Source organism: Nicotiana sylvestris, chromosome 6 (genome assembly GCF_000393655.2).
Source record: "Nicotiana sylvestris chromosome 6, ASM39365v2, whole genome shotgun sequence".
Classification (NCBI taxonomy): Eukaryota; Viridiplantae; Streptophyta; class Magnoliopsida; order Solanales; family Solanaceae; genus Nicotiana; species Nicotiana sylvestris.
Window position 1 is genome coordinate 141,198,789 of NC_091062.1, and position 19,649 is coordinate 141,218,437.

General features: G+C 38.4%; 1 protein-coding gene across 1 annotated transcript; it reads left to right on the forward strand.

Annotated features, from left to right (window-relative positions):
• The first annotated feature begins 1,049 nt into the window (after positions 1-1,049).
• Positions 1,050-18,137, forward strand: LOC138871398 (uncharacterized). The gene is made up of 9 exons (XM_070149274.1): positions 1,050-2,526; positions 2,956-3,995; positions 4,049-4,827; positions 4,939-5,171; positions 5,365-5,426; positions 6,932-6,994; positions 7,108-7,188; positions 7,284-7,408; positions 17,627-18,137. Exons 1-9 carry the CDS (start codon positions 1,050-1,052, stop codon positions 18,135-18,137), a joined length of 4,371 nt encoding a protein of 1,456 aa, XP_070005375.1.
• Positions 18,138-19,649: the final 1,512 nt, after the last annotated feature.

A 19,649-nucleotide genomic window follows, 5' to 3' on the forward strand; every position in this document is an offset into this window, starting at 1 on the left:
AAATTATAAAAATACTTAAACTATTATTAAGAACTAAATTAAGTTATAAAGGCGCAAATTAACTCCCAATAACAATTAACGCACAATTAAGTATTAATTAAGCATAAAATTGTATATTTGGACATTAAATGCTAAAAATGCAAACGATGCCTATTTTTGTAATTTTTAGTTTTTGTAAAACAATTTTAATTACTAACAATTGTAGAATTAAATCCTACATGCAAAATGCGACATATTTTTGTATTTTTTATTAATTTAGCGAATAAACACGCACAGACAAATACAAATAATTCTTCAAAATATCACAAAATTGTACACCAAAGAAAAATCATTTTATTTTTGAATTTTTTGGGAGTAATTCTCATATAGGGCAAAAATCACGTGCTTACAGGGCTCATCAAACTAGAGCTCAGACTAGTAGACGGGTCGCTCCTCAACCAAAAGTTGTAAACACGGGTCAGTCCCAAGCTACTATGCCAAATCGAGTGCAAGAACAAATGGTTCAGGATGCTCCACCATCAGTCCCAGTTGATGTGCCTACGGTTACCTTACCTGCAGATGCAGTGGTGAGGTTGTTGAATGTGTTGGAGGCATTAATGCCTACTGAGGGTGGACTTCCAGCTCCCCAGACTACTTCGCAGGCGCAAGCACAGGTTCAGCTGAATGTTGCAGCTCCTCAAATATCCCCTCAGCAGGTCGTTCAGCTAGTTGCAAATACAGGGCAGTCTAAGGATCTTAAGAATTTCATAGATCTTAAGCCACCAGAGTTCGATACTACACAGGCTTCTATTGAGCCCTAGAAGTTCATTCAGCGTTGTGAGAAGATACTATCTACTTTGGGGCTAAAGGAGACTCGAGGGGTGGAATTTGCCACTTTTCTATTTTCAGGATCTGCAGAGTCATGGTGGAATTTAGTTCAGAGAGGTAGACGAGCAGGTTTGTCACCTATTACTTGGTTAGAGTTTTCAGCTATGTTTATGGATAGGTTCGTTCTACTGAGCAAGCGAGACGACATGAGACGTCAGTTCGAGCAACTGCGCTAGGGTAGTATGATAGTTACAGAGTATGAGGCTAAATTCAGTGACTTAGCCAGTTATGCACCTTTTCTAGTTGCAGATGAGCATGAGAAGGTGGGGAGGTTCGTGGATGGGCTTGAGCATCGTTATCGGGGTCCTGTGGTTAGGGATGTTCGAGGTGGTTCGTACGAAGAGGTAGTGGATACTGCTCTCCGTTATGAATCTTATCAAGAGAGGGACAGGACCGAGCGAGAAAGCAAAAGGGCTCGTAGCACCGGTAGGTTTAGTGGTGCTCCATCTGGGAGTAAAAGTGGCTTTAATCGTGGGCAGTCCAGACCTACTCAGTCAGAGTCAGTGGTGCAGTCTTCTAGGAGTACTTATCCTGCTAGACAGGGGCAGCAGCAGACACAAAGAAAGGATAATAACTCATATCAGTCAGGTCAACATCCGAGGTGTTCGAATTGTGGTAGAAATCACAGTGGTCGTTGTTTTGGAACAGATGGGGCTTGTTTTACTTGTGGTCAAAAAGGACATATTGCTAAGTATTGTCCTAGAGGATATTCTGCTACTAGCCATGCTACTCCACAGCCGCAGAGAACGTTTATAGGTACACAAACTCAGACTCAGCCAGCTAGAGCCGCTCCGCAGGTTTCTCGTGCACAAGGTCGACAGGGTACACAGACTGCTGAGGGAGTGGGTGGACCTCCGAGATTCTTTGCTATGGCCAGACAAGATGCCGAGGCATCTAATGCAGTCTTCACAGGTATTATCACTATCGGTTCTTATGGATCTTACGCTCTTATTGATCCTGGTTCTACATATTCATATGTATCTCCATCTTTTTCCATATACTTAGAGCGAGGAGTTGAGTCTCTTAATGTGATTTATATTGTGTTGACCCCAGTGGGGGAGACTATATCTGTGGATAGAGTCTATAGAGACTGTGTGATATTTATTCAGGGCAAGGACACCGTAGTCGATCTACTAGTATTGCCTATGTCTGACCTTGATGTAATTATGGGTATGGATTGGTTAGCTTCATGTTATGCTTCAGTTGATTGTCATTCCAAGCTTATACCTTTTGACTTTCCTAGAGAACCATGTTTAGTGTGGAAAGGCATAACTCCTCTGACTCGGGGAAAGATAATATCATATGTAAAAGCACGTCGAATGATTAATAATGGGTGCTTGGGTTTTATTGCTACCGTTCATGATACGCGCTTGGAGGATGTTACTATTGATAGTGTTCCAGTGGTTCGAGAATTTGCTGATGTGTTTCCAGAAGATTTACCCGGGCTGCCTCCGACAAGAGAAATTGAGTTCAGTATTGATTTGGTGCCAGGAACTCAACCTATCTCTATTCCTCCATACTGTATGGCCCCAGCGGAGTTGAGAGAATTAAAGGTTCAACTTCAAGAGCTACTTGATAAGGGATTGATTAGGCCTAGTGTGTCGCCTTGGGGTGCACCTGTGTTATTTGTTAAAAAGAAAGATGGCACGATGAGAATGTGTATTGATTACAGGCAGCTGAATAAGGTGGCGATCAAGAATAAATATCCATTACCACGTATTGATGATTTATTCGACCAGCTACAGGGTGCAACTCACTTTTCAAATATTGACCTGAGATCGGGTTACCATCAGCTGAGAATTAAGACCGAGGATATATCCAAGACAGCGTTTCGGACTAGGTACGGGCATTTTGAATTTTTGGTGATGTCCTTCGGGCTTACTAATGCCCCCGCAGCATTTATGGACCTCATGAATCGGGTGTTCAAGCCATTCCTAGATCATTTTGTGATTGTATTTATTAATGACATTTTGGTCTACTCTCGAAGTGAGGCAGAACATGAACAACACTTGAGAGTTGTGCTACAGACACTTAGGGAGCGAACGCTTTATGCCAAGTTCTCAAAGTGTGAATTTTGGTTGGATACAGTTTCCTTTTTGGGACATGTGGTGTCACGAGATGGGATTCAAGTTGATCCAAAGAAGATAGAGGCAGTTCGAGATTGGCCTCGACCCACTACTCCTACAGAGATACGTAGTTTCTTAGGCCTAGCAGGATATTATAGAAGGTTTGTTGAGGGTTTCTCAAAGATAGCCACTCCATTGACTCGATTAACTCAGAAAGGTGTTGCATTTCAGTGGTCGAATGAGTGTGAAGAAAGTTTTCAGAAATTGAAGGTCGCATTGACTACGACTCCAATTTTGACACACCCTACAGGTGCAGGGTTTTTTATTATTTATTGTGATGCGTCTCGAGTCGGTTTGGGTTGTGTGTTGATGCAGAATGGCAAAGTAGTAGCTTATGATTCTCGACAGCTAAAGAACCATGAAAAGAATTATATAACTCATGACTTGGAATTGGCTGCGATCGTATTTGCACTTAAAATCTGGCGTCACTATCTTTATGGTGAGCCATGTGAAATCTATACTGATCACAAGAGTCTGCAATATATATTCAAGCAAAGAGATCTGAATCTGAGGCAAAGACGGTGGTTAGAGTTACTTAAAGATTATGATCTTACTATTTTATATCATCCCGGAAAGGCGAATGTGGTGGCAGACGCCTTGAGTAGAAAGTCTATGGGTAGCTTGGCCCGATTTACTGCTGAAGAACGACCTATGGTTATGGATATTCAGGCGTTGGCCAATCGGGGAGTGCGTATTGATCATACATTGTCGGGCAGATTACTTGCGGGTTTGGTAGCACAATCATCCTTGGTTGGACAGGTCAAGGCTCTTCAATTTGAAGATTCCCATCTTGCTAAACTCCGAGATCGAGTGCAGAATGAGGATGTTAAGTTATTTGCTATTGACAGTGAAGGTGTGTTACGTCGACATGGTAGATTGTGTATCCTCATGGTAGGTGATGTAAAACAGTTAATTCTCGAAGAGGCTCATAACTCCCGCTACTCTATTCATCCAGGTGCTACTAAAATGTATCAAGACTTGCGTGAATTGTATTGTGGAAAGGTATGACGTATGATATTTTGAAACATGTGACTAGTTGCTTAAATTGTCAGCAGGTGAAATATGAACACCAAAAACCAGGCGGTGTGATGCAGAATTTAATTATCCCGGAGTGGAAGTGGGAAATGATTACTATGGATTTTGTAGTTGGGTTGCCACGTACTTTTAGAAAATATGATTCAGTATGGGTGATCGTGGACAGACTCACAAAGTCCGCGCATTTTATACCAGTTCGAGTTACTCACGTTGCAGAACAGTTAGCAGATATTTACCTCCGCGAAATTGTTCGACTTCATGGTGTGCCTATTTCTATAATATCGGATCGGGGTGCACAGTTTACTGCTGAGTTTTGGAAGTCTTTTCAGAAGTCATTGGGTTCTCATGTTGAATTGAGCACAGCTTTCCATCCACAGACGGACGGACAGTCCGAGCGGGTTATTCAGATTTTGGAAGACATGCTTAGAGCTTGTGTAATTGACTTTGGTGGTCATTGGGACGATCAGTTGCCGTTGGCAGAGTTTGCTTATAATAACAGCTATCAGTCGAGTATACAAATAGCGCCGTTTGAAGCTCTATATGGTCGTAAATGTCATTCACCAGTTGGATGGTTTGAACCTGGTGAAGCACAGCTATTGGGTCCAGATTTGGTTCAGCAAGCTTTGGAGAAAGTTGCATTGATACGTGAACGACTTCGGACAGCTCAAAGTAGACAAAAATCCTACGCAGATAAGAGAGTTCGTGATTTGGAGTTCATGAAAGGAGAAAAAGTCTTTTTGAAGGTGTCCCCTATGAAAGGAGTCATGAGATTTGGGCGCAAAGGTAAGCTAAGTCCGAGGTATATTGGTCCGTATGAGATTTTAGATCGAATCGGGTCGGTGGCGTATAAACTTGCCCTGCCTCCGAGGTTGTCTGCGGTTCATCCCTTATTTTATGTGTCTATGCTTAGACGATATGTTCGTGATGATAGTCATAAGATTCAGCCAGAGGATGTGGAGCTTGATGAGAACTTAACTTATGAAGAAGGTCCGATATCTATTCTTGATAGGCAAATGCGGCAATTGAGGTCGAAAAAGATTGCTTCAGTGAAAGTATTATGGCGTAACCATCCCACAGAGGAAGCAACGTGGGAGTTTGAAGCGGATATGCGAAGCAAGTACCCTCAATTGTTTGAGATGTCAGGTACACTTTCTAACTCGTTCGAGGACGAACGCTTGTTTAAGTAGGGGAGAATGTAATAATCCGACTTTTTTTTTTACTTATTAATTGTGAGACTAGAAACTTAATTTCTATTATAGCTATTGGAACAAATATAAGTTAGAGGGAAATAATTTATTAAAATAAATATAATATAATGTAGTAATAACTTTGCTAGTTGGCCAGTTCACATTACATGTGGCAGTGGGATACTCATGGGCTTTAGTTAATAAAAGTAAGGTACATGGCCCGACCATCACAATTGTTACCCACCTTTTAGTAGAACATTAGGGTATTAGAATATTAAAAGTTAATACTAACAAGTAAAGAGGCTCTGGAATACTAAGGCGGCGTACATAAGAGACCTACAGACTACGAATTGTCTTCATTGACAATCACAGTTAGGAGCTCTAACTTTTGAGCAAAGGAATTGGAGTACTTGTGAAAGCTCCAGGTATTAGTATGTTTTGTATGCTTTTTAGTTGGTGTTTGTGATAATATTAGCGTGTAATATAAATGTTAATAATTAAGCAATAATGGAAGGCATCATGAATTAATTATGAAAACAATTTGCTACTGTTAATTAGGGGAATTAAAAGTACGTATTATGTGGAAAACCATTGTAGATGCACTTTCAGTTTTACTTCTTTCTAGTAGGAGATAATGATTTATTTTTAATTAGACAATGAGTGGATACATGTTTATGGAAACAATGATTGAATATAGTTTTTAATTACGTATATTCCAGCGGTGACTTTCCATGTGAGTTAGTAAACCAAGTTTTCAAGGTTTCGAAACTGTTGCGTCTATAAGCTACAATATCACTTTATTCTATTTCATACTCTATGATTATTTTTCGGGCCTACCTTTAAAACTATAATATTTAATAGGTAGAGTAGTAAGAGTTTAAAAGTTAGGGATATTGAGAGTTGATCCCGACTAGCATCATTGACATTGTTAAATAATATTTTGGATAGATTGAGGTCAGTGGAGGCCGTTTGGTCAGTGTTCTAGACGTTGCAAGTTTGGGGAGCGTTCCGCTAGCGAGGTAAGTGAGACTTTAAGCTTTGATGCTTTCTTTTCTAAAACCCGTTGTGAAAGTGTGTTTTCTCTGCCTGGTTCATGTGTTGGGACAAGCGTGCGCTTGGCAGAGTCGGTGGTCTCAGACTAGTCGCAAATATATTATTTTATGAAAAAAAATATTATTTTATAAGTTGTTTGATAGTGTGATACGGATGTGCGCTAGGATATTAAGTTTGATACGGCTGTGCGCCATGATATTAAGTTTGATACGGCTGTGCGCCATGATATTAAGTTTGATACGGCTGTGCGCCATGATGTTGAGTTTCATACGGTTGTGCGCCATGATGTTGAGTTTCATACGGCTGTGCGCCATGATGTTGGGGAATTGTGTATGCCTTTGTACATCACCTGAGCATTGTGTATGCTCTGTTACATATTTGAGGCATTGTGGTGCCATTGTGGACTCGTAAGTGTGTTGGTAAATTTCTTTCGCTGCAATTATGATAAGTCCTTAGTGGGTATTCTTGTTAGTTAATTATTAATAACTCTATTGATACACATATATTGAGTTATTGTATAATTATTATATTTACTATATCATTCGTGTTATAGTGTGTATGTATTTTCTAACACTTGTTCCAGAGGTATTTAAAGTGGCGGGTCGAGGATCTTACTGGGTTATATTTACGTATAACTCACTCCTTACCTGCACCTCTATGCAGATACCGTTGCGGGAGATAGAGCTAGTGGCTGACGAGTTTGTTCGAGTGGATTCTATTGCTGAGGTGAGCCACCGCATTGTTCGTGGAGGCTTCATTTTGGACTTTCTTAGTTCGTGTTAGTTATTTCTTTTTTGAGGTTTGCATACCCGTCAATAAAACTCATATTACTCTGTTAGATGCTCCATGGTCTTAGCGTGGGATTTGGGCCAGAGTTTGATTGTTTGAGTGATTGTGGGTTTTTCTATCAATTGACTAAGGTATTGGGCAATAATCATTACCTCTTTATTTATTAATAATACTTTAGGCCTGTACTTTTTCTCTCAGTGTTTGTGTGTAAATGGTTAAACGTTAGAGAAAGGGGTTCGCCTGGCAAGTGGTGTTAGCTGGGTGCCAGTCACGTCTAGAAGGTAGTTTGGGACATGATAGGTTTTGTGCCCTCGCTCTTGGTGGAACTCGCAAAGGGCCTTCGATTTTCTGGTACTAGGGTTTGACCTCATCTTTTGTGGACACTTCACCTTTGGTCCGAGCTTCTCCAAGGAGTAGATTATTTCTATAGGTGACACACAAAAATTGTGAGGGGATAATAAATGGGGTATACCTCTTTCATTCCGGTGAGTCCCTATCCTTCATCTGGGTGGGCCCTCTTCAGGGAGGGAGGAGAACACGATGGCAGCTCTGACATATGGTAGATGTCGTTCCCTGTTGGGTCGCGGAGCTGCGAGGTCCCTTCTGATATCATTTCTTCGATATGTCCTAGATTCGGCCTGTACCGAGTCAATCGATGAATCAGTCCATTAAGGTCGTCCTCGTCTGCTCGGACCTCGGCATAATGCGCATTGTGTATTTCATCCCAAGTAGATGGGGGTACTTCATGAGCCAACTTAATAATTTTCTTGTCGCCCTTGAACCATTCTTGCTCAGCCCGTTCTGAAAGGCTGTGACCGCCATCCCTTCCGATACATTCATCAAGGTCATCCTTACTCGGTTGAACCGAGCGAGGAAGTCCCTCAATCCCTCTCTCGGAGTGATAATAGCAAATATGTCATTTACTCTTACCTCGGCCTTCTTGGCCCTAGCATGGGCTGTGACAAACTTGTCGACCATCTCTTCGAAAGTTTCAATGGAACACGCAGGAAGTTGTGAATACCACGTTAACGCTCCCCCTATGAGGGTTTCACCGAATTTTTTCAACAAAATGAAAGACACTTGTTCTTTGGTGAGGTCATTACCTTTCACGACAGTGACATAGTGAGTCACATGATCTTCAGGGTCGGTCGTGCCATCATATATCCTGAGGTAGGGTGGCATTTTAAAGGTTTTTGGTATGGCATGGGGGAGGCGTCATCACTATACGGTTGTTCGACGAACCGTCCAGCATCTCTCTTTGACAAGAGCTTAGGGGCGTCCGACATCTTGTCGATCCTTTCCTGATGTTCTCTCATTTGGTCCCAAAGTGCATCCTTTTCAGAATGGCTGAGAGAGTGTCGTCACCTGCACTATAAATGACATTGTGAGTAATACATGTCGTTGGAGGAGGAGGAAGTTGGTTATGCTGCTTTCTGATGGTTGTATAATGCAAGTCCTTGTGCTTTCTATAGTCGTATCCCGAGCGGGCTTATGGAGGACGCTGGTTAGCATATCAGTTAGCCAAGCCTCAAGGAGCTTTTTTACAGCCGGGGGAATCTCCTCCGCCACAGATGTGGAGACTCCCTTACTAAGAGATTTTGTGATGCTGCAGTGAAGAGGAGGTGACCCATCTCGTCTAGGGGATGCATTGGGCATTGCATGTTCACAGCTCTCATTGGTGACGTTCACGAGGTTGGTTGGGAGGTCACTTATTATTCTCGTCCTTTGTTCTCTGTTACCTGCCATATTGAATTTGTGCATATAAAAAAGGAGATCTTGCTCTTGTTTTTTTTTTTACTTTAGTGATCTGTGTTAGTTATAGATCTAGAGGAAACTAAAAATTTAACTAGAAAATTCCCACAGACGGCGCCAAATTATTTGACCAAAAGTGTAGCTTTCGACAAAAACATTTGTATTTATATAATAGTGGATTAGACTTAGTTAATAACATTTCTAGATATGAGTTCCGAAAATGTGAATAACATTAGACAAATCTGGTGGTGGATTGATAACAACATGCATTAACTATTTCAAAAAGTATGAGCAATAATGGAGAAGTAACTAGCAATAAATAAAAATAAATAACATTTATTCTCTGATTTTGATGGAAAAGTGTGGAATAATATGTACAAGAATTTTGATGAAAAGATAGTGTTTGTATCTTTATAAAAGAGAGAGAGAGAGAGAATCGTTTATCAAAAATTTGTTCTTATCAAAATGAATATCACATGCCCCTTTTCATTATCTTTTTTCCTCTCTACATGGGACATATCCCTAACAAACCCTAATAGTATATGTGCAGAGAATATTCCCTCTATTATCCTATTCTAAAAACTAACCGTTACAGTCCTTTCCGCGGTGCTCGACCTCGATCATTGTTGACATCCCGACCACGAGCTTCGCCATTTCCTGATCGACCTCGACTGACTCTTTCTTCAATGCTACCTCGCCCTAAATGTTCCGTGACGGATTTCGACCTATACATAGCCGTCTTCAAGAAAAATTATGAAGAGCAGAGGAAGAAGAAAGAACAAAGTCATAAAAGAGAACATTTTCTCCTCGATTAAATTCCTTTATAATGAGCTACACTAATAATCGAGTAAAGCTAATATAACGAAGAAGGTCCAAGATTGAAATATGTCTTTTTTGTTAATTGAAATTTATTTTTTTAGATTGTCGCATGTAAAATAGTATTCACTCTTTTTTAGCTACTAGTTTTACGGTACGCGCGTTGCGCGTATAACCTATCTAAATGAGTATAAATTTTTTTAAAATATATATAAATATTATTTTTGAATTAAAATAAATGTGTAAATTTATTTCGACAAAGAATATTGATTCTATATAGCTAATTCAATAAGGAATATCAATTTATACCTTTCGCTCTCTACGTTTTCTTTTATCTCTTTTAACTACTATCTTAAATTACTTATGAATAAATGTATCTAATTTATTTCCATTAATTTCAATATATAAATTTGTCTTATCTATGTTTTACTTTTCGAGTATTGTAATTGGATTTGTAATTTAATATGTGTATAAATTTACAATATGTATTCAACTTATTCAAATAATTAACTTAAAGTACATTATAGTATTTATTACTTTAAATTAAAATACTACTATTATTTTCAAAATGTAAGCATATCGTATTAAACTCATTTATATATTTTTTCATACTCGGCCTAGTATGTTGTAAGTTTGGTTTATATATTGTTAGAAATCTTTAACTTTTGAAGAGTTAAATCATATCTAAAATTTTATTAGTAGATTTCTAAAATGTTTATATATATTTTGTCTAATACGCATAAGAAAAAGTTATAATTACTTTACACAATTTATTTAAGGAAAGGATATGTAAATAAATTTTTATTTGGTTTTAAATTCCTAAAATTTTGGAGTTTCTATATATGCAGTTTGAATAGGGAAAATTTAATGACTAAAATTTAGTTGATTTAAAGTCCTAAATATTAGTAGAATAATTAAATTACAATTACAACCAATATAAAATCTATTTTTAAAGGATAAAAAATGCGAACGATATTTCGCTAAGGGGCTTCGTGCTAGGATATGCACGATCCGCGTGTAACTTCTATCGATGCATATAAAATTATAAAAAATATAAGCCCTTAAAAATAAGATTTTTAAATATATAAGCTCTTGAATATGACAAATATTGAGCCTACTTAGTCAAAAAAGTTAGTGGATGGCCTATCTAAGCATGACAACCACCAAGATAATCTTGAAATTTTAGTGTTATTATGTATTTTGTTCTTTTATATTAATTTCGTATCAAAATAGTTGTCTAGGTACCATGTATTCTAAGACAAGTTAACTACAAAGAGAAGAAAAATTAGCAATAGATAAATTATGTAGTTAAATAATAAAATTCATCGCTAATCCTACTTAGTGACGTAATCAGCTATATATTATAAAAAATCCTATTAGTTACAAGATGAATTTAGTAATTAATTCCTGTTTTGTAAAGTTAAGTTATGTCACAAATTTTCTTAGTAATAATATTAGTTTTTTTCTTTACCAAAAAATAAAAGTCTTTTTCCATCTATTTATTTTAACATATGCATTGAGGTAATTTAGGTATCCTCTAAGTGATTGGCATTTTAAACAGGTTCAAAATTTTAAAAGCCACGACACAACAAATTAATAAGATGTTAAAATCCAAATAATATGAGGCTACTTGATTATGTGCAATCAGCTGCTATTAGATTTGTAGAAAATGCACATTTATATTATATAAGTACAAATTAATAACTTATATCTATTAAAAATAAAAAAACAACTATAAGAATTCTGGTAAAAAAGACTATAAATTTGTTTGGAGAAATTCTTTGATGTGAGAAGAATTAAGGTTGATTGATCTTCAACTTTGCTTCTTTCCTAATGATTAAACAACTCATGAATGCGACATGCTAAAGTTACTATCGAACTAATATAATAGTACTAATTAAAGCAAGCATAATCGAATTATAATTCTGCATGAAGTGTTATTATAGAGTTGTATGATATACCTGAATGGACGAAGATACATTAATAAAAATTCTCAAGATCTAAGCAGAGCGATGCATTTTACTGCATTAAAGCAATACCAACTAAAGTTTATTCTTAATTAAAAGTACTAAATCATAACAATCCACGAGTAGGAAAAATAGTTTTTCTTAACTCAACGTTTAATAATCATAAAATCTAAAATACAATCTCACATAGCTTCTATTTTGCTAAAAAATAGAGTTTGCGTGGTGAATACGTGTTCACCTTAAAAAAAATTCTCTATATTGGCATTCCCAATTTTTTCAAGTTAATATTCCCTAACCATGAAATAGAAAACATAGATAAAGCACCAAGAATTATCAGGAATTAGAAATACAACTCAAAAATTATGAATGTTGTCCACCGAAATCAAATATATAAGGTATAACGACATATAGCATAGAACTTAGGAAACCACATAAATTGCAGTAAAACCAAAGAATACATAATCAAATTTATAAAGTTACGGTATCTAATATCAAGGCGATAATCAAACCAACTTAAAGTTAGATAAATTAAAGTAATGCAGTTGATAGCTTGATAAGCAATAGAGTTGTGGGCATTGTGGCTAAACTCAGTTTTACATTCATCGTTCTTTTATAGATGTGATTTTCTAACCTAAATAGAATTTTATTTAGATCTAATAGTAAAAAGTTAATTTCAAATAAGGAAAAGTATCTTGGAATGTGTTATGGAAGTTGCGTTAATTTCAAATAAGGAAAGGTAACGTGGAATGTATTATGGTAATTTTATATAGTTTAAGTAAGAAAAGAATCTAGTTAAAAAATATTATTTGATTTGAAAGTTCTTATTATTAGGAAATTATGAAATGACTATTTAATTCAATATAAAATCTATTTTTAAAGGGTAAAAAAGATGAACGACATTTCGCTATGGAGTTTCGTGCTTTTAATATAATATAGATAAGTGCTAATAGGAGGTTACTAATGTCAAAATGGTTTAATTAATGGAGGATAATTCGGTATCACTACATATAATTGGAAGCTTTTTATGTGCATTAACAGTTTTGTGTTTCCTAAGAACTAAATGAGATCTAGATGTATGCAAATCGAAAGATTTTCATTTTAAAAATTATAAAATTGCAAAATAATTTATATAGGAGTATGATATATTCTAAAACTTTGACAAAAATAGACCATGCAAAGCAATTCTAATTTGATTTTGTATCATCCTGGGATAACGTCTCTTGTAGAAAAAGTAATGAGGATAAAATGAATTAACGGTAAATTTAGCACATTCATTCTAGTTTTAATAGAGTATATAGCTAGTGCCTCTTTTTGTTTAACAAACAGTTACTCCTAGTTACTTTACTACAACTTTCTCTAAATAGAGTAACCTATACTCTTTTAGTCTTTACTTTTCTAAAGCTAGATCTTTTAATAATGTTTGCTAGTGGATATTCTTATTGGTCCACACAGTTTGATTAAAAACTTATCAAACCTAAGCTCCCTCACCTTTGTTATTACCCTCACTCGATTTCATATGTTTGGTTTTGGTGAAGAAATTGACTGGAAAACCAAGAGGAAACATGATAATGATAACACACACAGCAAAAATCCGAAAAGGAAAACAAAGAATGAAAGACCATAAGAACTAGTCCAAGATTTGGTGGTCCAGTCCTGAACTTGACTTGCCCAAAAGACAACCTGAAATCCTGCATACATGTGGGATCTTGCATTAATTGGTAGTTTTCACTTTTTCGGTCACAATTTTCTCTTTTTGGGATCCAACTTTATGTTAATATTGAAAGGAGAATACAAATTAAACTTAATACCCAATTCACTCCTCTCAGTAATTTTAGCAAACCATGCTAATTTGCCTTGGCTAAATGAATTATACAGATATACATTCTTATACCGTCAACCAAACATAATATAAATTTAGTACCATAATTTATCCCATCTTATCATGCGTACCAAACGATCTCACATAGTATGAAGTTAAATGGCAAATGCCTTGGTCCAATTATGTGGTACTTTACCCTGTTATTTTATTTTCTCAAGCGAAAATGAAAATGAAGAAAGAAAAAAGAGGGACAAGAAATCAAGAATGATATCATTTTTATGGCCTATGATATGCAAACATATAGAGAATTTCTCTGTTCATTTCTTCTTCAGCAATTAGGGATATTAAAGGGGGAATTCCTTAAGACAATTTCCCTTCTGGTCTCCAAACAAACCAACCAAAAAACAAAGAAATTATAATTGCACTTATGGAAGCTTTCTTGTTGTTAGAACTTCCTCAATTACGAAGTCTGTAATTAATCTCATAGTTAGTGGCTTAAGTACAGTTTCAAAAAGTAAAAATAGAAAAGAGAGTAATTATGTCTAACTTCTCCTTCTTCATTCGTTTTTTGACAGAAGAAAAGGTCTCTTCCTTGTTTTAAATAGCTATGATGATACTATAAAAATATTTGTCTTTTTTTTTTTATTTTATATTTTTGTTCTCTTTATGTTTTTTAAGTTTTGTGATAAGTGATCTTACTTAAAACTTTTTTAATGGTACTTTAGACCTAATGGCAATACCTAATAAAAGTACATGTAATCATACTGTCTTTTGACATCTGCAGCAGCTTTTGGGTTCATTGATTTAACACCACCAACGAAAAGGAATCATAATGTCATCCATTTGGCATACTAAATATATGCATAATCTACAAACTCATGCCCCTCTTTCTACTCTTGACACTCCCCTCCCCCCCCTCCCAAAAAAAAAAAAAAAAAACTCCCAAGACCCCAAAAGAGATTGAAGATACTTACATAATATATCCGATGTTTAACCCCCGTTTGTCCATAAAAAAAATTCTTTTTTTACAAGAAAAATTGAAAAATGGATTTGTCCATGAAATTTTACAAGTTTTTGGAATTTTTTCGAAAATGAGTTTTTCAAACCACTTTTTCAAAATTTTCAGAAAAACTATTTTTTCTCACTCACAAAACTGCAATATTTTTTCAAATGAAATGCATGTCCAAGCATAATTTCAAATTTCAATATTATTTTTTAACTTAACTCAAATACTAATTTTTAAAAAATTTATGTCCAAACGCCTGCTAAATCTAATCAAACAATTCAAATTTCGCATTAATAACAAATTTAAAATGAGAATATACAATTAATCATGGTTAAATGATAAATATATTTATATACGTTTATTTGTTTGATGCAAATGTTAAATGCTGATAATTTATTTCCTGTACGCGGGTGCCGTTGAGATTGGCATATTTAGAATTCCAAACAATTAGGAAGCAAAGCGTGAAATCCAACTGATTTGATCTAACCTCTCGAACATATATTACCCAGCAGGAAAAGAAAAAGGGATAAAGCTTGAGATAGTACTCAATGATTGTTCTAAAGTAATAGTAAGAAGAAGCACAGACACAGAAGGCTTTAAGTACATACTCCCAATCATAGCATATAATAGGAAATTATATGATTATGAACAGCGTTTTGGTGCAGTCGAAACAGATAAATTACTACAATTTGGGATCATAACATGAACTCAACTTTCTTAATATTCTGGTAACGGGAATGAGGAAGAACTAATACCTCTGAAGGGTTGAGGAAGAATTAAAGTGCGAATGCATATTAAATAATCAAGCAGCATTCCTTTGCTTGGTGTAATATTGGGTGCATATAAGTTTTTGTCGTCTCTTATTATCATCGCTGTAGGATCAGGAGGTCCCGGTTTCGAGCAGTGAAAATAACCTCTTGCAGAAATGCTGGGTAATGCTGTATATAATAGACTCTTGTGGTATGGGTCTTCCCTGGATTCCGCATATAGCGAGAGCATAGTGCATCAGATTGCTCTTTTTTTAATTATTTAATTAGATATTACACAGGCTCTTCCTTTGATATTTTTGTTTGACTAAAAAGAGTTAGGTCTTTTTATAAACTAATTAAATAAGAAGATTTGAGGTAAATCCTAGCCAAAGATAATTCATCATAGATTTGAGACAGAGAATAAGAACAAGCAAGCATAGCTGAACATAAAGTTTAACCATAGCAATAGTTGAATCCCGTAATATAAGAAGAGGGTGATGATTTTCATAACATTGAATAATAATGAAGAATACATAGACAAAAAAGGTCACCGATCTTTAACAAGGTTGACACCAATACATTTGATATGATGAGATTAACGATGCATATTGAGGATCCGAGCTTCCTTGCTTCTTTCTCCTCAGCGAGGAGAAAGAGATGAAGATCCCTCTTCCTCCCTGAAAATATGTCTGTGTGTGAGAGTTTGTTCCGGCGCCCGTTCTTTATTCTCTCACCTAGTAGATACACTAGATATTTTTATTTACACAACGGTCATTAGCCAGAGTACCTAAGTTATTTAGTTGTTTTACCGATTGACCCTCTGACATACCGTAACATCCAATTCTCCATACAAGTATTCTGAGAACACCACCTCGGCCTTAGCCAAGGTGCTCGTTGCTATAGCATTGTACGAATACGACTTCTTCCCAAATGACTTTACCGTTCCTCTTTACGCAGATTCGTGTTTGGTCAGATTTCTACCCATACAGTTAGTCCCTCCGCCTATTGGGTTCGTCTTTTGGCGATCTCGATGGACGGACTTTGTCGATTCGAAAGTTGTGAGAAATCTGAGCACTTTGGGCGATGGGCTAATACCTCGTGGTGAGGTAGCGACGTGACATTTTGGGAGCTACATCAGACTGTCACGTCAGTTCAGAATGTCATTAAAACTCATCATATGTCATTATGGCACACATTTTCTATGTATCGCATCGTTTCCCGTGCCATTTTCGTTTTCAAAATGGCGGCGTTTGGTTTTCCCGCTCGGGGTATTTATATCCCTATAAATAAGGGAAAATCTTACATTTAAATGTTGTGCTTCCCAATCGCTCAAGAAAGACTCGCAACTTTCCTTCTTCTCCTTGGGTTTCTCGCATTTCCCTTCCTGTTAAAAATTCTTCTGACCGCTACCTTTTTCCTTTATTATTCTCGATTTTTGCAACCAAAGAAGAGATGGCTAGTGCATCCTCCAACCCCGATAGTGTCGTTGGTGCCCCGGTACTGGAAAATGACATTCCCCCACTCGAAGAAGGAGTGGCTATGGTAGAGGATGAAAGTTTTCCGACGGTGGATGAAGTGGTGCCCCGCCCAAAGAACGCAAGGACTGACTTCAAGAGCCCTGTTGAGGATGAATTTGAACCTATTTTTCATGATGGATGTTGCGGCGCTCTCGGCGTTTAAAGCCAAATGGGCTATCCCTGATCACATTGAACTGGTTCCGGCGGATCGTGACATAGTGTATATACACCGTCCAAGCTACTATGCATTTTATGCGTATCCATTTGTCATCGAATATACGCTTCCTCTTCCTTCCTTGGCGGTGGAATTCTGCCGCTTCTATGAGGTGTGTCCGACTCAACTCTCTCCGTACATATACAAGCTCTTCCTTATGCTCATCAAGTACGCAGAACTGGCCAACCGAGTAATTTCTCTACAACACATGCTTCACCTCTTTGCCCCTCCCCCCCCCCCATTTTTATAGGGGAACGATGATTCACCTTCGTCACCGAGGAACCAAGGGTTTGGTGGTAAAGATGGATGACAAGGCCAATCACCGCTTCTGGGAGAACTTCTTCTACGTCCGAACAGAGCATGTGGTATCGAATCCTGCGGGGTTTTCTAAGATGTGGAATTTTGCCTGTAGGTCTTCCTTTCTTTTTACTTATTTTTTTAAAAATGGCGGTTGGTCGTCTCCCTTTAGTGACCTCGTCGAGTGTTTTTTTTTGTGTGCTTTTGCAGCCAAGAGAGTACCTTCTCCGCAAGTTGCAAATATTTGTGAGTGGGTGATCTCGATTCTGCCCCACACGATGGTGATTCGCGAATGGGCACCTTTCCACAAGAGGTTTGGGCTCAAACCATCTGCTAGTGAGTCGGTTTGTTTCGGCCTTAGTTACTTTATTCTCCGCTCTGTATTTTTCTTTAACTTATATCTCCGTTTGATTGAATTTCTCTCCTTGGCAGGTCGGAGAGGAGTGAGAAGGGCGAGGGCTCTTGTCCTTACTTTTCGTCAGTCGGTTTCTTCTACCAGGCCCGTACCAAGGGTAGCTGTGGTGAGGGCATCCAAAGTCTGGCTATTCCGCGGACCGCATCCGTGTCTGAACCTATTCATTCGGAGGCTGCTCTTCGGTCAGACACTCCGGTCCCCACAATTCATTCGGCGGACAAACTTTCTCATGATGGTGGCGAAGAGGCTCCATCAAAGAGGCGGAGGATAGTGTCGGAAGGGGCGTCTTTGATTGAAACGCCCTCGAGGGACGACCCTATTTTGGCGGTGTCTGAAGCCGGCGGTGATGTCAACTTGGGTGTGGAGGCGATGCCTGTTTCGATCGTGGAAGAGGCTGGTGTGGCAGGGGGACAGAGTTCGGAGGCCGCCGCATTTGTTCTGAGCGGTCCATCATCGTCTCGGCAGGGCCGTGCCCGCTCTTCGGCTAATGAGAGGTTGAAGGGCGTAGTGGTAGATGATTATATCTGATTCTGACATTGATTCTGAGGATATAAGGATGTTCAAGGAAAGTTTTACCAGGGTAAATGTGAGGGCGGAAGGTCCTTCTCGTGTGCTCAAAATTCCATCGAACCTTAACCTGTTGGAGGACACGGTGAACTTGATGCCCCAATTTGACCTTCTGTGCTCTTCCGCCAAAAGCATGTCTCTTCGGGAGATTAGTGATTCCGGTTTGTCACACGACATGGTTGGGATGGCCTTCAGGGTGAGTTTCCTTTTGCTATTTTGTTGTTTTTTGCCATTTGCTTTTGCTGATTCTTCCTCTTTTTTTTAGACTTACATGCTGGAGATCGAGAGTGCTCGTCGGGCTGAAACGCGGGCCGATGTCTTACTAAAAATGGCCGCGAATTATCGCCGATATCGCGACAGGTGCATGAGATGCACGTGCAGCTTAGGGCGGGCAGTAACACTCAATCCCTCAGGGAGGAGTTGGAGAAGATGGATGATGATTTGATGCATTCTATCTGCAGATGTTGCGAGCTCGAGGGGCTACTATGGGCCAAATATGAGGAGCTCGAGTTGGGCAAAGAGGTTGCGGCGGAATGCGAGGATATACAAGTGAAGGTATTGTCTTTGTGAGCCGAGCTTGAGAAGAATGCCACTAGAGTTGCCAATCTAAGTACAGAGTGGACGAAGAAGGTGGCTGAGCTAGAAAGGAAGGTGATCGAGTTGGAGAGGGCTTAGGGAGCCCGAGTAGCGGCTTTGGCGAGGGTAGCAGAGTTGGAAAACATTATCCGCGTCCTTAGGTCTGAACGGGAAGCCGAGAGGGCGACGACCACACTGAGGGAGGCAAAGCTCGAGGAGCAGATTGGTAAGCTCGAGTGGGATGCTTCGAACCTGGGAGACCAAGTTGTGGTTCTCGAGGCCGAGAAGGCGCATTTGTTAGCTCAACCCCCCCCAATAATATGCTTTGTTGTTGTCCCCCGCCGTTTTTTGTACAAGATATGGGTCCATGAGGAGGCCCAACGAGATATATACAAGGGTTTATGGGTGGCGGGGAGCATTCCTAAGGCCACTTTTGAACATGCTCGAGTTAAGGCACGCGAGACTCGTCTTGACTGTGGTTACGACCCTGCGACACCGGAGGCTAGCGAAGACGCTGAGGTCGAGGATGAGCTTGCTTCCGATGATGACGATGTTGGAGGGGGCGATGATGGAGACAAAGTGGTCGGCCCGAGCGTGAAGGGAGGTGGTGTCATGGATAGTGTTGATGCTAAGTGAGACCTTTGTGCATTTAATTTGTCCTTTTGTACTTAGTTTAGTTTTTTTTGTACTTGGTAGGCTGGGTGGGGGGTCCGCTTCTTTGGCCCTTTGTCAGATACTTATCTTTTCTTTGAATGAAATAGTCGGCTCGTCTTCGTTTATATGTTTTTGGCTTTCCCTTCTCTTTTCCTTTTCGAATTTCTTGGATTTTCTCGCAATAAGTCCCTAACTTCTGATATTTGATTTGAGCGGGATCGAATTCGACCTACTAATTTGAAG

Excerpts from the sequence above, each read along its gene's own strand:
- LOC138871398 (XM_070149274.1), top strand. The coding sequence starts at position 1,050 with ATGATAGTTACAGAGTATGAGGCTAAATTCAGTGACTTAGCCAGTTAT. Across the intron at positions 3,996-4,048 it reads GTGAATTGTATTGTGGAAAG|GTGAAATATGAACACCAAAA; the intron begins GTATGACGTATG and ends AATTGTCAGCAG. Across the intron at positions 5,427-6,931 it reads CTTTAGTTAATAAAAGTAAG|ATACCGTTGCGGGAGATAGA; the intron begins GTACATGGCCCG and ends ACCTCTATGCAG.